General features: G+C 53.6%; 1 protein-coding gene across 3 annotated transcripts in view; it reads left to right on the top strand.

Moving 5' to 3' along the window:
- Nucleotides 1–236: 236 nt before the first annotated feature.
- XXYLT1 (xyloside xylosyltransferase 1) overlaps nucleotides 237–16,911 on the top strand; it is a 156,159-nt gene continuing 139,484 nt past the window's right edge. For 2 of the 3 annotated variants that reach the window (XR_009245175.1, XM_058662094.1), the window contains exon 1: nucleotides 237–1,057. Coding sequence is in view for 2 of the 3 variants with exons in the window: in XM_058662094.1 (XP_058518077.1) it covers nucleotides 554–1,057 (504 nt within the window). In the remaining variant the exon portion in view is untranslated. The remainder of the gene's footprint in view (nucleotides 1,058–16,911) is intronic. The other variant, XM_004577804.2, reaches the window with a different exon arrangement.

Genomic DNA, 16,911 nt, shown 5'->3' on the forward strand with positions numbered 1-16,911 from the left:
TTGGGCCGCGAGGTCCCCCTGCTGGCTGCCTTCTTAGATTACCTCTGCGAAGTTGGTCGGGGAGCCGGTTTCTATGGTGCTACTAAAGCGAGAAGGCAAAAGGGAAGGTTTAAATTCTTCTGCACCAGTCTTAAGGTTGTGGAAGGAATGGGGGAACGGATATAAAGCTTACAAGAAATTGGGGGGAAAAAGGTGGTTCGGGGACAAACTTTCTTTTTTTTTTTTTTGCGTTTAGTAAATCTTGCTGCTAACCGAATGTCGTGAAGTGGGCCGAGCTGTGTACGTAGGAGCGCCAGTTCTCTCCGCTCGCCTGCCCTCGCGGTGCGCCCCACGTGCCAACCAGCCGGCTTTGAATCTCTCTGAACCTAGGACCCAGGGGTTTCCGGGTACGCCCCGATCCCGTCTCACCGCAGATCCGCACCAACAATTGGCTGTGGGCGGCGCGGCCCCGCCTACACCATGGCCGCCGCCTGCGGCCGGGGAACCTAAGAGGCTGTGGTGTACTGTTCTCCTCGGTCCTTCTCCGGCTCCCGGGGACGCTGGCCTGTGGCGCATGGGCCTTCTCCGAGGCGGGTCCCCATGCGCTCGGGCCATGGCGCGCTGGGGCGCTCTGCGTTCCCACCACTGCGCGCTGCTGCTGGCCGCGGCGCTCGCGGTGTGTGCCTTCTACTACCTAGGCTCGGGCCGGGAGACCTTCTCCAGCGCCACCAAGAGGCTGAAGGAGGCCCGAGCCGGGGTCCCCGCCGCGCCCTCGCCGGCTGCGCCGGAGCTGGCGCGTGGCTCCGTGTCGCCGGCCGCGGGCGCCAAGGCCAAGAACCTAGAGGGTGGTGGGGCCGGGCCCGTGGACTACCACCTGCTGATGATGTTCACTAAGGCCGAGCACAATGCAGCGCTGCAGTCCAAGGCCCGTGTTGCGCTGCGCTCGCTGCTGCGCCTCGCCAAGTTCGAGGCGCACGAGGTACTTAACCTGCACTTCGTGAGCGAGGAGACCAGCCGTGAGGTGGCAAAGGTCTTGCTGCGGGAGCTACTGCCGCCCGCCGCCGGCTTCAAGTGCAAGGTGAGCGGGGCCACAGCTTGGGGCTCCTAGCGGGTAGCCCAAGCTCGTCTTGGATGCCATACTGCGCGCTGCTGGCATAGCTTCAGTGGCCAGCGGAAGGGGCTTCGCTGCACTCCCAGCTCGCAACGCCTGTTGCCCAGTGCCCGCAGTCGGGCCCTGAAAGTGTGTTCCTGGCTTGTTGGCGGCCTCTCCAGGGGCTTGTACCCGCGCCAGAGGTGCTCAGCTGGTGCTGGAGATCTGCAGGCTTGGTATACTGCCTTGTTTTCCCTCTCCCTGGCTAAGTGCTACCCAGGGAGCGCGGTCACACCCCTCTGTGACAATGTGGCAGGATTCAGTAGCGCCTGCTGGAGGTCGCCCCTCTCTGCCTTTGATTTCTGAGGATGGAGCTGACCATTTGAAGGCACCAGTCTTCTTCCCCGCTGTGGTCAGCCTGGCAAGACCCTGGTGAGGCCTCAGGAAGGGTTGAAGTTGCAGCGATTTCTCAGAAACCTTAAGGTATTTCAGTCAGAGCTGGCCATACCCAGTGAAAACCATCTCATTTCCTCTCTGGGTCCCCTGCTTGCGTGCCCTTAAGGGTCACAGAGTCAGGTGGAGAAGCCACAAGTTCCTGTAGCTGCGGGAGAGGGAGCGCAGAGAGAGGGAGTTCCATCCAAATGGGAGGTCTGGCCACCTTCCCCTGGGCTGGGCCGTCAGCTGTCATTCTGCTTCGGTGCCTGGCCCCTGCCTGTCTGAGACTGGGCTGCTTCCTCACTGAGTGTACATTAGCTTGGTCACAGCCTTGCCTCCTTTCCACCTGAAGGTTGAAAGTTGACTGGTTTTTGGAGAGAAGAGGGAGAAGGTCTTCAAGGATGGAGATAGATGTGAGTGGCGGGAGGCGGTGTCCCTGATTTGTGCTGAGATTCTGCGGGGTGCTGCATGCAGGGCCAGGCCTCAGCTTCTTGGCCGGGCTGTGTTGTGAACTTGAGCTTCCTGGCTACCTATGGGTTCTCCTTCCTCTACCTGCACCTGACCTCGTAAACACGCCTTTACTGGGCTGGTCTGTCTGGGGGCATTTCTCCCTCCCCCTCGTGCCCTTGGCTATTTGCAGCTTCTACCTCCCCTGAGAATGTGCCAAGATGGTGGGGACAGTCTGGGTCCAAACCTCCATAACTCCCCATTTCTGCTAACCACCTCTCCCACCCCCTGACCTCAGAGGATTCCATGTCCGTGGTTTTTCCCTTTGGTCCTCTCTTGATGAGCCTAGAGGATAACTTACTCCCAGGAAGAACCAGCGGGATGGATTAGGACACCATGGGAGGAGGGAGATGTCCCTTTGCCTGCCCATGGACACATGAACCAGCTAAGAACAGTCTCCTTGATCTGTTCCAGGTCCTGGAGCTTGTGGCTCTGTCTGACCTGGGCTTTCTAAGCTTGGGACCCAGTCCCCTGTATCTGATTGGAATCTCTGGGGGTGGGGCCTTGTAAAGCTTAGGACACTGCCTAGTGTTTGAGAGATCCTTCCACAGTTCAAGGGAGAACGGTGAGAGCCAGGCTGGGCCAACCTGGGATCTGACCAGGTCTTCGGATGCCACCCAGCGTTGTCATCTCATTATTGTCTTCTGAATCAGAGGCAGCAACCCTGGCCTGCTCCACACTATTGCCACGTCTCCCCTGTCCCCTTGTCCTGGGCTGTAGCCACAGCTCTTGCTGCAGCCCCTCAAGCCTCTGCTTTTGCCCTTCCAACCCTCAGGGAACTCCATCTCTGCATTCCTGCATCTTGCCCATCGACCAGTACCATCCTTGGGATGGTCCAGGGAGCCCCCAGCTGACAGGTGCGTCACCTTGTCCTTTCCTCTTGTGCCTCCCTGGCGATGGCCACATCATGCCTTGTAGTCCATCCCTATGGATGATGCCTGCTACAAAGTTGGCACCAGAGAAGCGTCTAGCCTTGCTCCTGGGTCCTGTCTGGAAAGATGACTTCATGCCTCCTGCTGGGCTGTTCTGCCTCCAGCGTATCTCACCCAAAGCCTGCAGATTGCTGCAGATGTCCTGGGGGAACTGGGATCTCCCACGGTCCTGGCTAGAGACCCTGGTCAGGTTAGAGTTCTTCAGTCCCTGCGCCAAATTACGCCTGCTGTCTTAGGACTCTGCTTGTTGTGATAAAGATGCTAAAGGTGTGGTTCTTAAGGTTCACTTTGTGATGTAACTCTCTGGTTTAGAATATGCCTGAAAGAGGGTTCATACGTGCCCTTCTGCTGTGCCCTCCCTTAGCTGGGTAACCAGCCTTCCGTCGTCAGCCTAAGGATTGGTTCCATGACCAACATTCCCTGCAGCCTCATTGCTTAGTGACATTCACTCCAGTTCTATCTATAAAAGTACTGAATTAATTAGAACTCCTTCAGGACAGCGGGCCCTGACAACTCTGACATGCTGAGTCCCCAGCATCTTAACCGCATGTGTACATGGCAGGGAAGTTTATACTGAGAACTACTACTCAACACCAACTGACATGGTGGTTCATGACGTTTCACACCCAGGTTGCACTGGAGCTGGAAGGAACAAAAGGGCTGGAGGCATAGCAGGTGGGGAGCTGTGTGAGCCCCCTGGGAGCCAGCTGCTGGCACATGGGGCTCGGCATGTCCTGGACCAGTGCGTTTCTATTGAGCACTTACACTTCTCTCTTACACCATCTGAGCTGGACTGGTGACTTCAGGCGTGTCCATGGGCACAAGAAGGCGGCTGTTTGCTCTCTTGACTGTCTGGAGACATAGCACTTGTGTCCATACCTAGAAGTCTCTTCCAAGATGTTTTCTTCTTTTATTTTTTTTCCCAGACCGTTTTTCAAGTGATGCAGAAAAACAAACAAACAAAAACCCCCACCTTTTTAGTGGAAATGGCTGCAAAATAGATCACAGGACCTCGCTAGTGACCTCATCATAGGGGTGTGGTTCCAGGACTCCCTTCTCAGCTGCCCAAATGCAGGGATGCTCAGGTGCCCTGGGGAAGGTGGCATGGAATGTGTATCTGTTCTCTGCATGTTCTCCCATTTACTTTAGACGGTTTCTGGGGATGTCACCTGATGTGTTGTAGCAGTTATGTAACTATCTTGTTTAAGGGATCATGGCAGAAGAAAAAGCCTGTGCGTGCACAGAACAGAGGCAGTATTTTTCTGAATGTGTTTAATCTGCAGTTGATTGAATCCAGAAATACAGAGGGCTGCCTAGAATTAAAGATCAACCAAAAAGAAAAATTTCACCAAAACATAGCGATCTTGTTTCGACTGTTGCTGAAGGCTTTTCAGAATCTCTGGGTTTTCTTCTAGCAGTTTGGAGGTACTAATTACTCGGTCACCATCTAAGCCTGCTGTGCTGCAGGTACCAGCATAGGTACCGCCATTCAGGTCTCTGGCGTAAGTCCACTGATTAACTGGATCAGAATCGCCTGGGCTCGTGGGGTAAAAACGTTGGACACACACACACACACACACACACACACACACGCACACACACGGGAGCTGTCCAGGCTGTGGGTTGGAATCTCACAAATGGGGTCTGGGAGTCTATTTGGGTCCAACTGGGCATGCAGTGCAGAGGTCACTGTGATGTGGACGGAGGAGTGCCTGGTGCTCCCGGGCTTCCTCTTCAGGCTTGCTTTGACTATCCTGTGTGCTGGGCATCCTTTCCGGTGAGATATGCAAGGCTGGGGACAGAGGAGACCTTCCAGAACCATTGGGTGGGCCACTTTCAGGCTGATGGTCCTGTCTACCTGGGAAACCCTGCCATGTCACCTGATCACAGTGCTGCTTTGCCACATCCCCTTGTCCTCCTGTGGCTCCTGACTGCCTGTTGTCCTGCCAGGTCGCCCCAGCATCCTGCACCTGTCACAGCGGGCCTCTGCCTCCTGGGCAGCAGCCGTCCCACCCTGAGCTCCATGAAAGCCTGTTGCTTCTCAGGGAGCTTTGGTGCCACCTGTTGTCTCACGTGTCTACCAGGTGGAGTCCCATCCTGTCTTCTGAGAGCTTTCCTCCTGTGTCCAGGGCGATGCAATATGCAGCCGAGGCAACCCCCGGTTCATGGTTAAGTCAGAGTTGGTTTATGTTTCGTCTCAGTAAGGTCCAGGGGTTGGCACTCCACACTGGCAGAGGCAGTGGCTCTTTCGCCATCCCTAGGGCTGGCCTTTGCCTTACTCATTCAGAAAGGCTGCCTGACTTTAGTCCTCAGCCTGGCTTAGAGCAGTGCTTCTGCATCTTGCTTTGGAATATGGCTCTGCTCTACCGATTTCTGGGAATGTCCACACGCTGAGCATGACTCAAGGCTCTCCCCCAGCCCACTCATCACCCCTGGGACCTAACTAACATTTCGTGCCTTCCCCACTGGCCAGCTCCCACGGGCACAACAGCATGGGCTGGTTCCGAGTCGCCAGCTCTTATGTTAACCTTCTAGAGGGCCTTTCCTAGAAGCTTTGCCAGGCTATGTGTGTCTCCTTTGCTGCTTCAGTCAGAAGCTGCTGTTGATCTACAGCCTGTGGCAGACATGTTCTAGTGCCCATGGACAGGCCCAGTCCAGCCCGAATGGACAGTCTAACCTGGTGGATTTGTGTGTTGTGAATTTTAAGCACATGCCTAGGCATATTTGGGGTAAATCAGGTTTGGATGAGTTCCAGAGATGGGGACATGAGGTGTCGAGGGTGGGAGCTATTGGCTGTTCTGCATAGGGGACCACCTGCCAGGTAACCTTGGAACAGAGACAGAAGGAAGTAAGAGAGTGAGCTGCCTGGGGGAGACTCCTTCAGCAAGAACTGTAAGTGTGGGGGCGTTGGTGGGAGTGCACTGTGCCAGTCTGTCTGCGTCTCTCTCTCCACTCTCCCCAGTTAGACTATGGTCTCTGTGAAGGCCAACACCTTTGCCTACCTTCTTTGTGTTGAGGCTTAGGGGAGCCCCTCAGCTCTTTCCCCTGAGTGGGAGGTCAGCCCAGTGGACAAGCTGTCCCCCTCACGTGGGACAGCAGATCCAGGCTTCTGGCACGATAGTTGCCAGTCCCGCTTACCACAGGGACAGTCTGGAGCCAGGGCAGTGGCTGGTGTGGGGTGGCGGGCTCCCTGAGCTCAGTAGGCCCTCCTTGGCCTTGGCTCTGGGGAGGAGTTGGTGTGCCTGGGTCAGTGGCAAGGGGCCCAGAGGACTGGTCTGGGAGGAGTGTCCTCCATATGGAGGTCCTGGCCCCATGAGAGCACAAGTGCTGGTACGTTCTGGTAACTGAGTGGTGGATGGCTACACCCCTACTGCTTAAACCCAAAGCCATCTAGAAGCACTTGCCTTGGACTGCCCCTCTTCTGCACAACACAGAGACATAACACTGTCAGACCCTGCCAGCCCTCAGCACAGGTGTCCCCTCCTCGCCCCCACTGGACTCCGGCAGTCACGAGGAAGGGATGGCATGTGGGTTTCCTGCTTACTCCTACCTTGTGCCCTAGAGACAGAGGCAGCCAGCTCTGAAGGAGGCTGAGGTTGGGTGGGAGAGAAGAGAGAGGAAGCGGGTGTGTGCATGGATGGCGGTAGTGATGGAGGGGTTTTGGGAACCAATCGCCGCTGATACCCTGAGGTGGTAAGACTGGATCTCAGCTTCTCATTGGGCCTCAGAGCAGCCTGGGTGTGATCATGATGCTGCTTACTCCCAGGATGAAACTAATGATAAACAGGTGACACTGGAAGTGTGCACACTGTCACAGGAGGCAAGCACCAGGATGAAGCATTGGAATAGCTCATGGCCATCTGGAAAATCAGTGGTCAAAAAATGTGGCCTGAAGTGAGTGAGGCCCTTTGTAAAGAGACCTGTATTTTATATGATGGTATTTACAGAACAGTCCATGTTTTATTAAATAGACTTAACAGTGGCACTCTTTGAAATGCTAACATATTCATGAAAACAATCACAGAGGTTTGTGTGCCGATGTATGTTTGTTTATTGTTTTTATGAATTTATTTGAAAGGCAGAGTAACAAAATGACAGAGAGGGAGCAATCTTCTTTCACTCCCCAAATGACTACAACGACCAGAGCTGGGCCAGGCTGCAGCCAAGAGCTGCTTCTGGGTCTCCCATGTGAGTGCAGGGGCCCAAGTATTTATCCCATCCTCTGTTGCTTTCCCAGGCCATTAACAGGGAGCTGGATCAGAAGTGGAGCAGCTGGGACTTGAACTGGCACCCCTATGGGAAGCTGGTACTGCAGGTGGTCGCTTAACTTACTGCACCACAATGCTGGTTCCCCATGTATATTTCTTGTATAAAACTTTGTAATCATGGATCTCTCCAGAAAAATTTTGTATAGTTTTGTATCATATATGAGAAACACAATTCCACAAGTACAAGCATACTTCAAAAAGATGATGCAACATAGGCCTGATGTGGTAGCCTAGTGGCTAAAGTCCTCACCTTGCACACATTGGGATCCCATATGGGCGCCAGTTCTAATCCTGGCGGCCCGCTTCCCATCCAGCTCTCTGCATGTGGTCTAGGAAGGTAGTAGAGGACGGCCCAAAGCCTTGGGACCCTGTACCTGTGTAGGAGACCCGAAAGAGGCTCCTGGCTCCTGGTTTCAGGTTGGCTCAGCTCCAGTCATTGCAGCTGCTTAAAGAGTTAATCAGCGGATGGAAGGTCTTTCTGTCTCTTCTCTCTGTACATCTGATTTTTCAATAAAAATAAATCTTAAAAAAGTTGATGGAACATGCTATGAAAAGATTGATTTTGCTTTGATACGAAAGTGGAAACTCATGCATTTTAGATAATAATCTACATTTTCCCCCATGAACTTTCTGAAGACTCCTCGTGTGTATTTAAACAAAAATTGTTTTTGGCACCAAAATAAACTTCATCCTGTTTTCCACCACCAGTTTGGAAACCTATTGGATGTGTTAGAATTCCAAGGCAAAGAAACCCTGTAGGGAGTCTGGCCGTTGTCAGGTGCATGAAATAAACTAACTCGTGGGTCATTGATGAGAGCTGTGGGGAGCTGGGGGCAGGCAGGAAATGCTCCCACCCTGGGCACTGGTGACTCCATGGCTTCCCAAATGTTCTGTGTGTTTACAGGCCATTTTCAAAAAGACAAGGAGTTTTGTTTTTCTGCCATAAGAAAGTTGAGGTGTAACTGACATCTGTAAATGGATTCACCTTGCTCTCTGGTCGTGTGAAACCATTGTCATCACTCCTAGTCAGCCTGTTTTCCTCCATCCCCCAGAAATCACCCGTGTATGTGTGTCTGTGCTCAGTGTGTGCTATCCACGGGCTCATCTGCTTGTGGCCCTGCTGTATGGGCTCTGTTGTGGAGCATGGTGTCTGTTGTGCCAAATGTGGGGACTTGGTCCCTGCTCCTTGCTGATCTGTGATGCCATGTCATCCATTGGTATAGGATGGACGCTGGAATTGTGGCCACTTTCTGGCTGTGAACTATAACTAACGTGTTTGTGAACATTCGTGTCTCAGTTCTGTTCTTGGATGTTTAGGGTAGAACTTGGTAATGGAGTCACTGGGTCGTGTGTCAACTCTTCTCGTTTGAGGAACTGCCAAGCCCTTTCAGGTTCACTGCTCCAGCTCAGCTTCATGCCAGCGGTGTGGGAGGGTGCCCGTTTCTCCACATCCTCACCAGCTCTTACTGTTTGTTGTACAAAAGCCTATTTCTATTTTTTTTACTGAAAGGCAGAAAGAAAGATCGATCTTCCACCCACTGGTTCACTCCCTAAATGGCTGTTCAGCAACGGCTGTGCCAAGCCAAAGCTAGGGACCTGGAACTCTATCCAGGTCTCCATTATGGATGGCAGGGGCTTTCAAGCACCGGGGCTTGTTTATTGCTGCTTTCCCAGCATGCATCAGCAGGGAAGTGGATCAGAAGTGGAGCAGCTGAGACTTGAACCAGAGCTCGTATGGGATGCCAGCTTTACATCTAGCAGCTTAACGTGCCATGCCACCATGCAGGTTCCTGTCCTTGATGACGCTGTTGTAGTGGGTGGGAAGTGGTGCTCCTTTGTGGTTTTGATTTGCATTTCCTTAATGATGAATTGATTGCAGATTGCTAAGGACAACTGCACCACATGTATTTGATTTTTTTTTTCATTTTAATCATTGAACTTTTAAAAAAGTATTTATTTATTTATTTGAAAGGTAGATTGACAGAAACAAAGATCTTCCACCTGTTGCTTCACTCCCCAAATGGCTTTAGTGCTCTGGGCCAGGCTGGGCCAGGCCAGGCCAGAGCCAGGAGGCAGGAAGCAGCAGCCAGGAATTCCAGAATCTCATCTGGGTCTTTGGGTGTAAAGGTCCAAGCACTCAGGCCATCCCCTCCCTCCCTTCCTTCTCCTGTGCTTTAGCAGCGAGCTGGATCTGAAGCAGAGTAGTGGGGACTTGAACTGGCACTCTAATAGGGGATACTGAGTTGCAGGGTATGGCTTAACCCACTGCACCACAATAGGGGCCTTTTGGCGTTTTCTGACCCACTGTCCGAAGTGGATAACCTCAACCCTTCTCTTACCACCTCAAAAGATAAAACTGTAGGGGCTCAGTGCGGTGGGAGGTGTTTATCCACGTGCTCATGGGAGATTGGTGGGGCCACAGGTCAGAGGCTGGGTGCCCGCTGACCGCAGGAGGCAAGCAATGCCCAGTGGGGTTCCTTGGTTGCAGTCCCTTGCAGGTGGCTGCATGGCAGAGCTGCCCTGATGCAGGACCTGGGGCCCTGCGGAGCCACCCACTGGTGCTGATTGGAGCCAGGACCTGAATGCCGCAAAGGGACCGCAACAGTAAATGCGTGCCTCATCCTCACTCAGCCTGGGGGAACTGGTGGAAGGGAGTCCCCTGACCGCCCGCAACATGTCTAGTCGGCCCCTTGCAGGTGCCCAGGGCCTCACACCGTCGGGGAGGCAGTGTCGGGGCAGGGTGCACCCCAGGAGCACCCTTTGGCACGGAAGCGTCCTCCCCAGAGGAGCTGTGGATCCAGGCGAGCCCTGGGAGCTGGTGTTCCCTGGGCTGGGTCGCTGCTCCACATGGCCACTGGGCGGCACCACGGCCCCACATTTGCGCTCCGGGGACCAAGGGCCACCCAGGCTGGTGCCCAGGGTCCCAGGTCTCCTTCCTCGGTCCACCCCCCCCCCCCCCATGGACGGAGTTAGGGGGTGGTGACTTCTTCCCGCGTCTCTGGTAAACCTGCGTCGAGGGTAAAGGGGCTAAAACCCTGTGATTCCTGTCGTGCTTGGGGGACCAAACTGCCGAGGGGCTTCCGCTTCCTGGCGGGAAATGGGTGTGTGAGCCCTGGCGGAGGTGGCACTGCTTGCCCTGCGGTCTTTTCACATAGACCACGGGGACCTTCTTCCTCTCCTGGGGACCACTCAGCGCCTGTTCTGAGCAGCCCAGCCGGGCTACTTCAGCTGGCAGTAAGCCTGCTGTGAACTTAATGTGTTTTAAATGAAAGCCATTTGTTTTATTTATTAGGGTGATTACTGCTAAGCAGCCTGATTAAGCCCTGCTGTAGCCTTGGGCTTGGGACGTAGTGTCCAGGACTCCTGGCTTGGTTACCCTGTGCAGGTCAGTGCCCCCCGGGTGCCACCTGCACCTGCTTCCCCTGCCCACTTCTGCTTAGCCTTTCCTAGCCCCAGAGCTGCAAAAGCGCACTCAGACCAGGGCAGGGGCCCAGACCTGGATTTAAAGCCAGCCTGGGCTGATTGGGAGTGGAAGCCTCTAACCCCTGCCCCTCACTCATGACCTTAACAGGGTGACAGCAGCAGCAGGAGCCTGGCACATGGCAGGTGGTCCGTGAGGGTGGGAGGTTGCTGCTGAAGAGGGGGTAAGATTCTGCCCAGAGGCACCGTGTGGGCACAGGGACCCATTTCTGGAACAGTTGGACTTGTTGACTTGCTGGAGGGTGGGTGCTGCTGGCTTGTGTGTGAAACCAGCCCTGCCTTGGGTTGTCCTGCTATGTTGAGTCCTCCTCAGTTCCTCCAGCTCCAGGGCACTCCCGTCTTTCCATGCTGACTCTGCTCCTTGTCCTGGCACTTGCCCAGACAGCAGGTGGGAGTGGGATCCCAAGCAAAGCTCACTCAAATCCAGTGTCTGGTGTCCCTGGCCACCTGGAAGGACTAAGGAAACCCTCCAGAAGCCTATGCAAGAAGCCCTGGGCAGACCGCAGAAGCCCACCCTGAGGTGGCAGGGATTGGGGTCCTGGGTCCAGAACAGGTTTAATAGCAACCCACAAGGGGCTGAGCTCAGGTGGCAACCCCAACTTTCAGGCTCTGCAGTGCTGCACCCTAATGCCTATGGTGCCCTGGTGGTTCATGCTCTGTTAGAGTGGAGTCCCATCAGAGGGGTCTGCACCAGGACCCCTCTGCCTGCTGCTCCATGGGTGATGCATGGTGGAGCCTCTTGCCCATGTCAGCTGATACAGGGCCAGCTGGTGGCTCTGCAGAGCAGCATGGGAGAATGAGTGAAACCAGGAGTGTGCAAGAGGCCTCTCATTCCTCCTTCAGGTTCCGCATTGTAGCTGGAGCCCCTGTATTTGGAATATTTGGGCTGGTTGGGGAGGGAGGCGGGGAAGAGAGAGAGAGAGAGATTTTCATTTCCTGATTTGCTGTGCAAATTCCTACCACAATGAAGCTGTGCTTAGATTGAAGCCAAGGAACTCGGTCTTGGGGTCCCATGGAGGTGGCAAGGATGCTTCCTGTGATAGGGTGTTTTGCTGATGGCCAGCGTGGCGTGGTGTGGGCTGGCATCTGGACAGGGGTGGTCACTGCTGGCATCTGAATCCTGGCCAGAGTGTCTTGATTAGTTCCTGGTTGCCTGGTGTGTCTGTGGTCCTGTTTATGAGGGGCTGTCTGGTGTAGGTCCACTCTGCCAGGACTGGGAGCTGCCAGGTCATGTAGGGTCCTGGAGTGGGGGGTGGGGAGAGGCATGACCACTTACTGCCCATCCCATGATCTGTAGTGGAGAGCAGCCCCTGTTGACTTGTCACCAAGTGTCACAGGCTGGCGCCTCCCTTCTGCGGTGGTCAGCTGGGTTTGGTGAACAGGATTGCTGAGGATACAAAGGAGGTCTGGCTTTGCCTACTGTCTTGTCTCCAGGCTCCATGGGAGCAGAAAATGGGGTTCTTTACTGACCCTGCTGTCACAGAGAGCTGGAAGGCTTCTCTGGCTTAAGGTGAAGGCTCTGTCTTCAGCAGCCAGCATTGGGAACTGCAAAGGGACGTTGCTATTTAATCTCCCGATTTCTGGAGCTGGTGACTGGAGCTGGTGAGGTTGGAGCCCCTGTCGATGTTTGGCACAGCATCTGGACCTGATTGGTGGGTGGCTGTGGGGGATGTACTACACCCTGGAAATGTGAGAGGAACCTTTTACTGCCCCATGGGAGCCTTCAGCAAGGAGGATGGCGGGCTTGGGCCCTCATCTGCAGGGAGGGGGGAGAGAGGATCTTGCTGGAGGGCAGAGAACACAAGAGCAGCCCTGGGCCCTGCCATGAGCCTCTGCACCCCGCTTCTGCAGAGAGCGTGAAGCCACATGTCATCTTCATCTGCCTGAATGCCTGCTGCACCCCTGTCTCTGGCAGGCCTATAGACATAGGTGTAATGGGGTCTTGCTAGGTGCTGTGCCTGGAAGAAGTTAGCTGGTCCTGGGCAGGGGCATCTTCAGTCCCACGGGATCATGCTGAGCTTTGCTCCAGTCCAGAGGCCCCCTTTGCACCCCGAGCTCTGCTTACCACTTGTCCTGCCTTTGAGACAGGAGGGAGAACGTCAGGGGCAGCCTTGGAAAGAGAGGAAACTGCACATAGACTGGGACAGGGGGTTTCTTAGCATCACCCCAAACTTTCTGGTTGTGTGAGGGCACGGACCAATCTTCCCCTAGTGCTCTGCATCCCCGGGGGTGCAGGTAGAGATGAGCTCACCTTTGTGTGAGTGAGGGGCCTTTAGCTCCATCTGCACTGAACTCGGAGAGGATCCACCCTCTACTGCAGCTTTCCATCGGTCCTCCTCTCCTTGCTTCCTTTGCAAGTGCAGGTGCAGGTGTGGGGATGCAGAAAAGGCTGTCTGGCCTGGGGCTGGCTCCTGCAGCAGCTACAGTGTAACCTGGGGATGACTCCTGCAGCAGCTACAGTGTAACCTGGGGCTGGCTCCTGCAGCAGCTACAGTGTAACCTGGGGCTGGCTCCTGCAGCAGCTACAGTGTAACCTGGGGATGACTCCTGCAGCAGCTACAGTGTAACCTGGGGATGACTCCACACCCTCCTGCATTCAAGTCTCTTGCTGTGCAGCAAGAGGGTCAAGTCACTTCCGTAAACTCACTTTTTGGTTTTGCGTTTAGCGGGGCGGGGGGCACTAGGCTTGAGCCTTAGGAAGGTGAGAGTAGTACAGTGCCCCAGTGCTCCCTATGACTTACCACGTCCCTGTGCACAGACTAACTGTGCTTAGGTGAAATGAACCTTCCTAAACTTCGGGGCTGTCTTCACACCCCCGGGCCTTAAGGTCAATGTGTATTTATGTTGATGTCCTGAAGCCCAGGGCTGCTGCTAGCATGCGTGGGTTGCTCACGGCTCCAGACAAGGGTGCAATTTATTTTTGAGATGAGCGTTTCTGAGGTCCATGTACCCGCATGCACCTGTTCTCTGCAGCCTGCAGCTATTTACTGTGTACCTCTCTGCAGTTGCAAGCCTAGCAGCTTAGTCTGTTGGTGAACAGAAAAGGCTGAACAGGTGAGGGGTTCTGCCTGGTAGGGCTTATGTTCTGGCAGGAAGAGGAGTCAGTGAGACAATGAAGGGGATGGCTCCAAGGGAGTAGGTTTCATTTCTTTGTGCCAAGAAAAGCAAATGAATAAATTATATAGCATGTCAGCAGATTACAGACTCTTGTTAGGGAGTAGATTATTCAGGGATTTAGCTGGTGAGTAGAATGTACACTGTGTTGGCAGGAGAAGGATTTGAACTGCATGTTTGGGGGTGCTAGACTGTACCGTGTGTTGAGAGCTGATAGATTGTGCAGTGTGTCAGCAGGTGCATAGATGTGCGGTGTGTTAGAGGTGAGTAGATTGTGCAGTGTGTCAGCAGGTGGTGAGTAACCTGCACAGCAGGCTAGCAGTTCAAGTGGGGTTCTCTGGTGTTATGTGGAGGTGGTGTGATTTTCCTATGTGTACAGGGAAACTATCATCACGAATATTGACTTTGGTCCATGCCCTGGAGTGAAGGAACTGGCCTGGTTCCACTTCCATCAGAGAGGAGCTCTTAGCTTTTACTCTGCGCGGCCTGGGAGTGGGGGTGCGGGTGCTCTGGCTACTTTGGAAGGAATAGGACTGAAGGGGAAACCTGTTTCAAGGCCAGGGAATAGGGGATGGTGGTTGCACCAGGACAAAGCTGTGGAGAGAATGAATGATGGAAGAATTTTATATCCATCCAGAGATCGAGTTGTGGTTCTGAGAGTGGGGAATGACAAATTGTTTTACACTGGAGTCCATTCAAATAGAGGCTTACATTTTGGACATCAAGAAGTTATGAATAACTCTGCCTGAGTTGGGATGTGTGGTACACAGGCAGTACACAGAGGAAATAGTACCCTGGGAGAGAACAAAACATGAGGGTCCCCCCCTTAGCAGTTGGGAGAACCCACTCCAAAACGTCCTGGACATCCTAGCTACAGGAAAGGACTCACCCCTGTTGTTCCTGAATGTACATAGCTGTGATTGGGATTCATTTGTAGAGATGGCACGAGTCTAACAGTACTGACAAAGTAGAACAATTTGTATGAATACACTAAGGTGAACATTACGTGAGCATGGTCTCTCTGGCTCCCTGTTGGGATCTCAGTCCACTGAGTCTCCCCAGCTGGGTGACTTCACCCCTGGCCATGGCTGTCTCCTTTACAAAGGAGTGGATGAGCTCATGTATATCTGCATGACTCCCATGCACCTGTCATTACCCCAGGAAGAACAGATAACAGAAGGTCCCCAGTCTGCCAGGTGCCACTCTGGACTGTCCCTGCCATGGGCGACAACTCAAGGTCACAGGCATTGGGTGAAAGGTTGCTGACATTGGTCTGTGTGGCCTGGGAAAGTGGGTGGGGGGTAGTTGGAGGGAGGAGTGGGGAGCAGGACACACCATCGGAACTCATCTTGCTCCTTCCTGCCAGCGCTTGCCTAGACACATAGCAGAGTTGATTGATTGTCCCTTCCTGTCAGCTGCCTGTAGGGTGACCTGTGCTGTGGGTAGCTGGCACTGCCCTTACCCATTCCTCCTCTCGACATGGCTTCCCTTGGGTGACGGCTGTGAGATGCCAAGTGCTCATGCTAACTTCACTAATATTTCACTTTCAAGTCTATTCAGTCTGTGGGCCTCTTAGCATTCCCATCGTCCCTTCTTGGGGAGCACTGGTGGACTGGCTATGTGTGAGGCCAGGTTTGAGAAAGCATGCAGAATATGCTGCCTCTGGCCAAGGCTTCTGTGCTGCCCACCTGACTAAAGGCAGAAGCTGACCGGGTGCCTACCATGGGTGTCACTCATACTAAAACTGCAGTGTTGTTTGGGGTCATAGGTCCTGCTGGGTCATAAATCCTGGCTCCCGTCCCCCAACCTGAGTTACACTAAAGTGCCAGTAGTACTTAGTGCCACTAAGTACCCCTTGGCCTGTGGCTCCCATCACTGCTGCTTCTCCTGCTTTCCTTCTTTCTTCTTCCTTTCCTACCTCCCCCCCACCAACCTTGTTTTTGGGGGTGGGTGCTGGAAGTGGTGGTTAGAAAGCAATTGCTTTATAGCAAACCAACTTCCACTGGCAGGAAAATTTAGTATCAAAGAAGAAAAGAAACCCAAACCTTGTGACTTATGTGACAGGTGAATTATGGAACGCAGATGCCCTCCATGCACAAATTATTTATTAGAGGAGCGCTGAGAACAGAAGGAGTGATTGTATGCCTTTAAAAAATATAGTAGTGTTGACAGTAAATTGGGATCAGGGGGTGGGAGCAACAGGTGAGTGGCAGGAGGTGCTGGGGGGCAGTCAGTGGGCTGCGGTAAACAAGCTTTGCATTTATGCATTTAGCACCCCTCTGCTGTGAGCAGAAAGGCTAGTCACATTATAGTGTCACTGTGTCCTAGTCCTAGTCCCGTTTCTGTTGCTGTAGCAGCACTTGAGACTGGATATTTTATAATGAAACTTTGTTTTTAAAGATTTATTTTCATTTGAAAGGCAAAGACAAGGAGAGACAGGGAGGTCTTTTACCCACTGATTCACTCCCTACATGGCTGCAACAGCCAAAGCTGAGCTGATCCAGAAGCTTCTTCTGGGTCTCCCATGTGGGTGCACAAGGCTTTGGGCTGTACTCCACTGCTTTTGCAGGCCACTAGCAGGGAGCTGGATGGGAAGTGGTGCAACCAGGACACGAACTGGTGCCTAAATGGAATACTGGCACTTGAAGGTGGAGGATTAGCATATTGAGCCACTACACCAGCCCCTGAAGAAACATTTATAGGGCCTGATGAAAGCAATGGTCTAGTGGCTAAATCCTTGCTTGCATGTGCTGGGATACTCCTCCCCTTGCCCCCAGTTGTGTGTGTGATGTGCTTAGCTGAGGGGTGCCTCCATGTCCATGAACCAGACAGAGAGGGTCCTGCCTTCATGGTCCCAGCCAGGCTAGCTGAGGGCTAGGTCAAGACATCCAGTGAATGACCAACCTACTTACCAAGCAAGACAAATCAAGGTGGTGATGGGTGGGAAATGGGCCTAGCGATGGAATAACCAGGAATAGCATGTGGGTGTGCATGTGCTTGTGTGTACAGTTGCTGGGGAGGGAACATCTTGGGGTGGGGGTAATGTTTGAACTTACACTGATGACTAAAAGGAGCAAGACAGGAGAAGGCTCTGGGGGGAGCGGCA

Source organism: Ochotona princeps, chromosome 3 (assembly GCF_030435755.1).
Source record: "Ochotona princeps isolate mOchPri1 chromosome 3, mOchPri1.hap1, whole genome shotgun sequence".
In the NCBI taxonomy this organism is placed as follows: Eukaryota; Metazoa; Chordata; class Mammalia; order Lagomorpha; family Ochotonidae; genus Ochotona; species Ochotona princeps.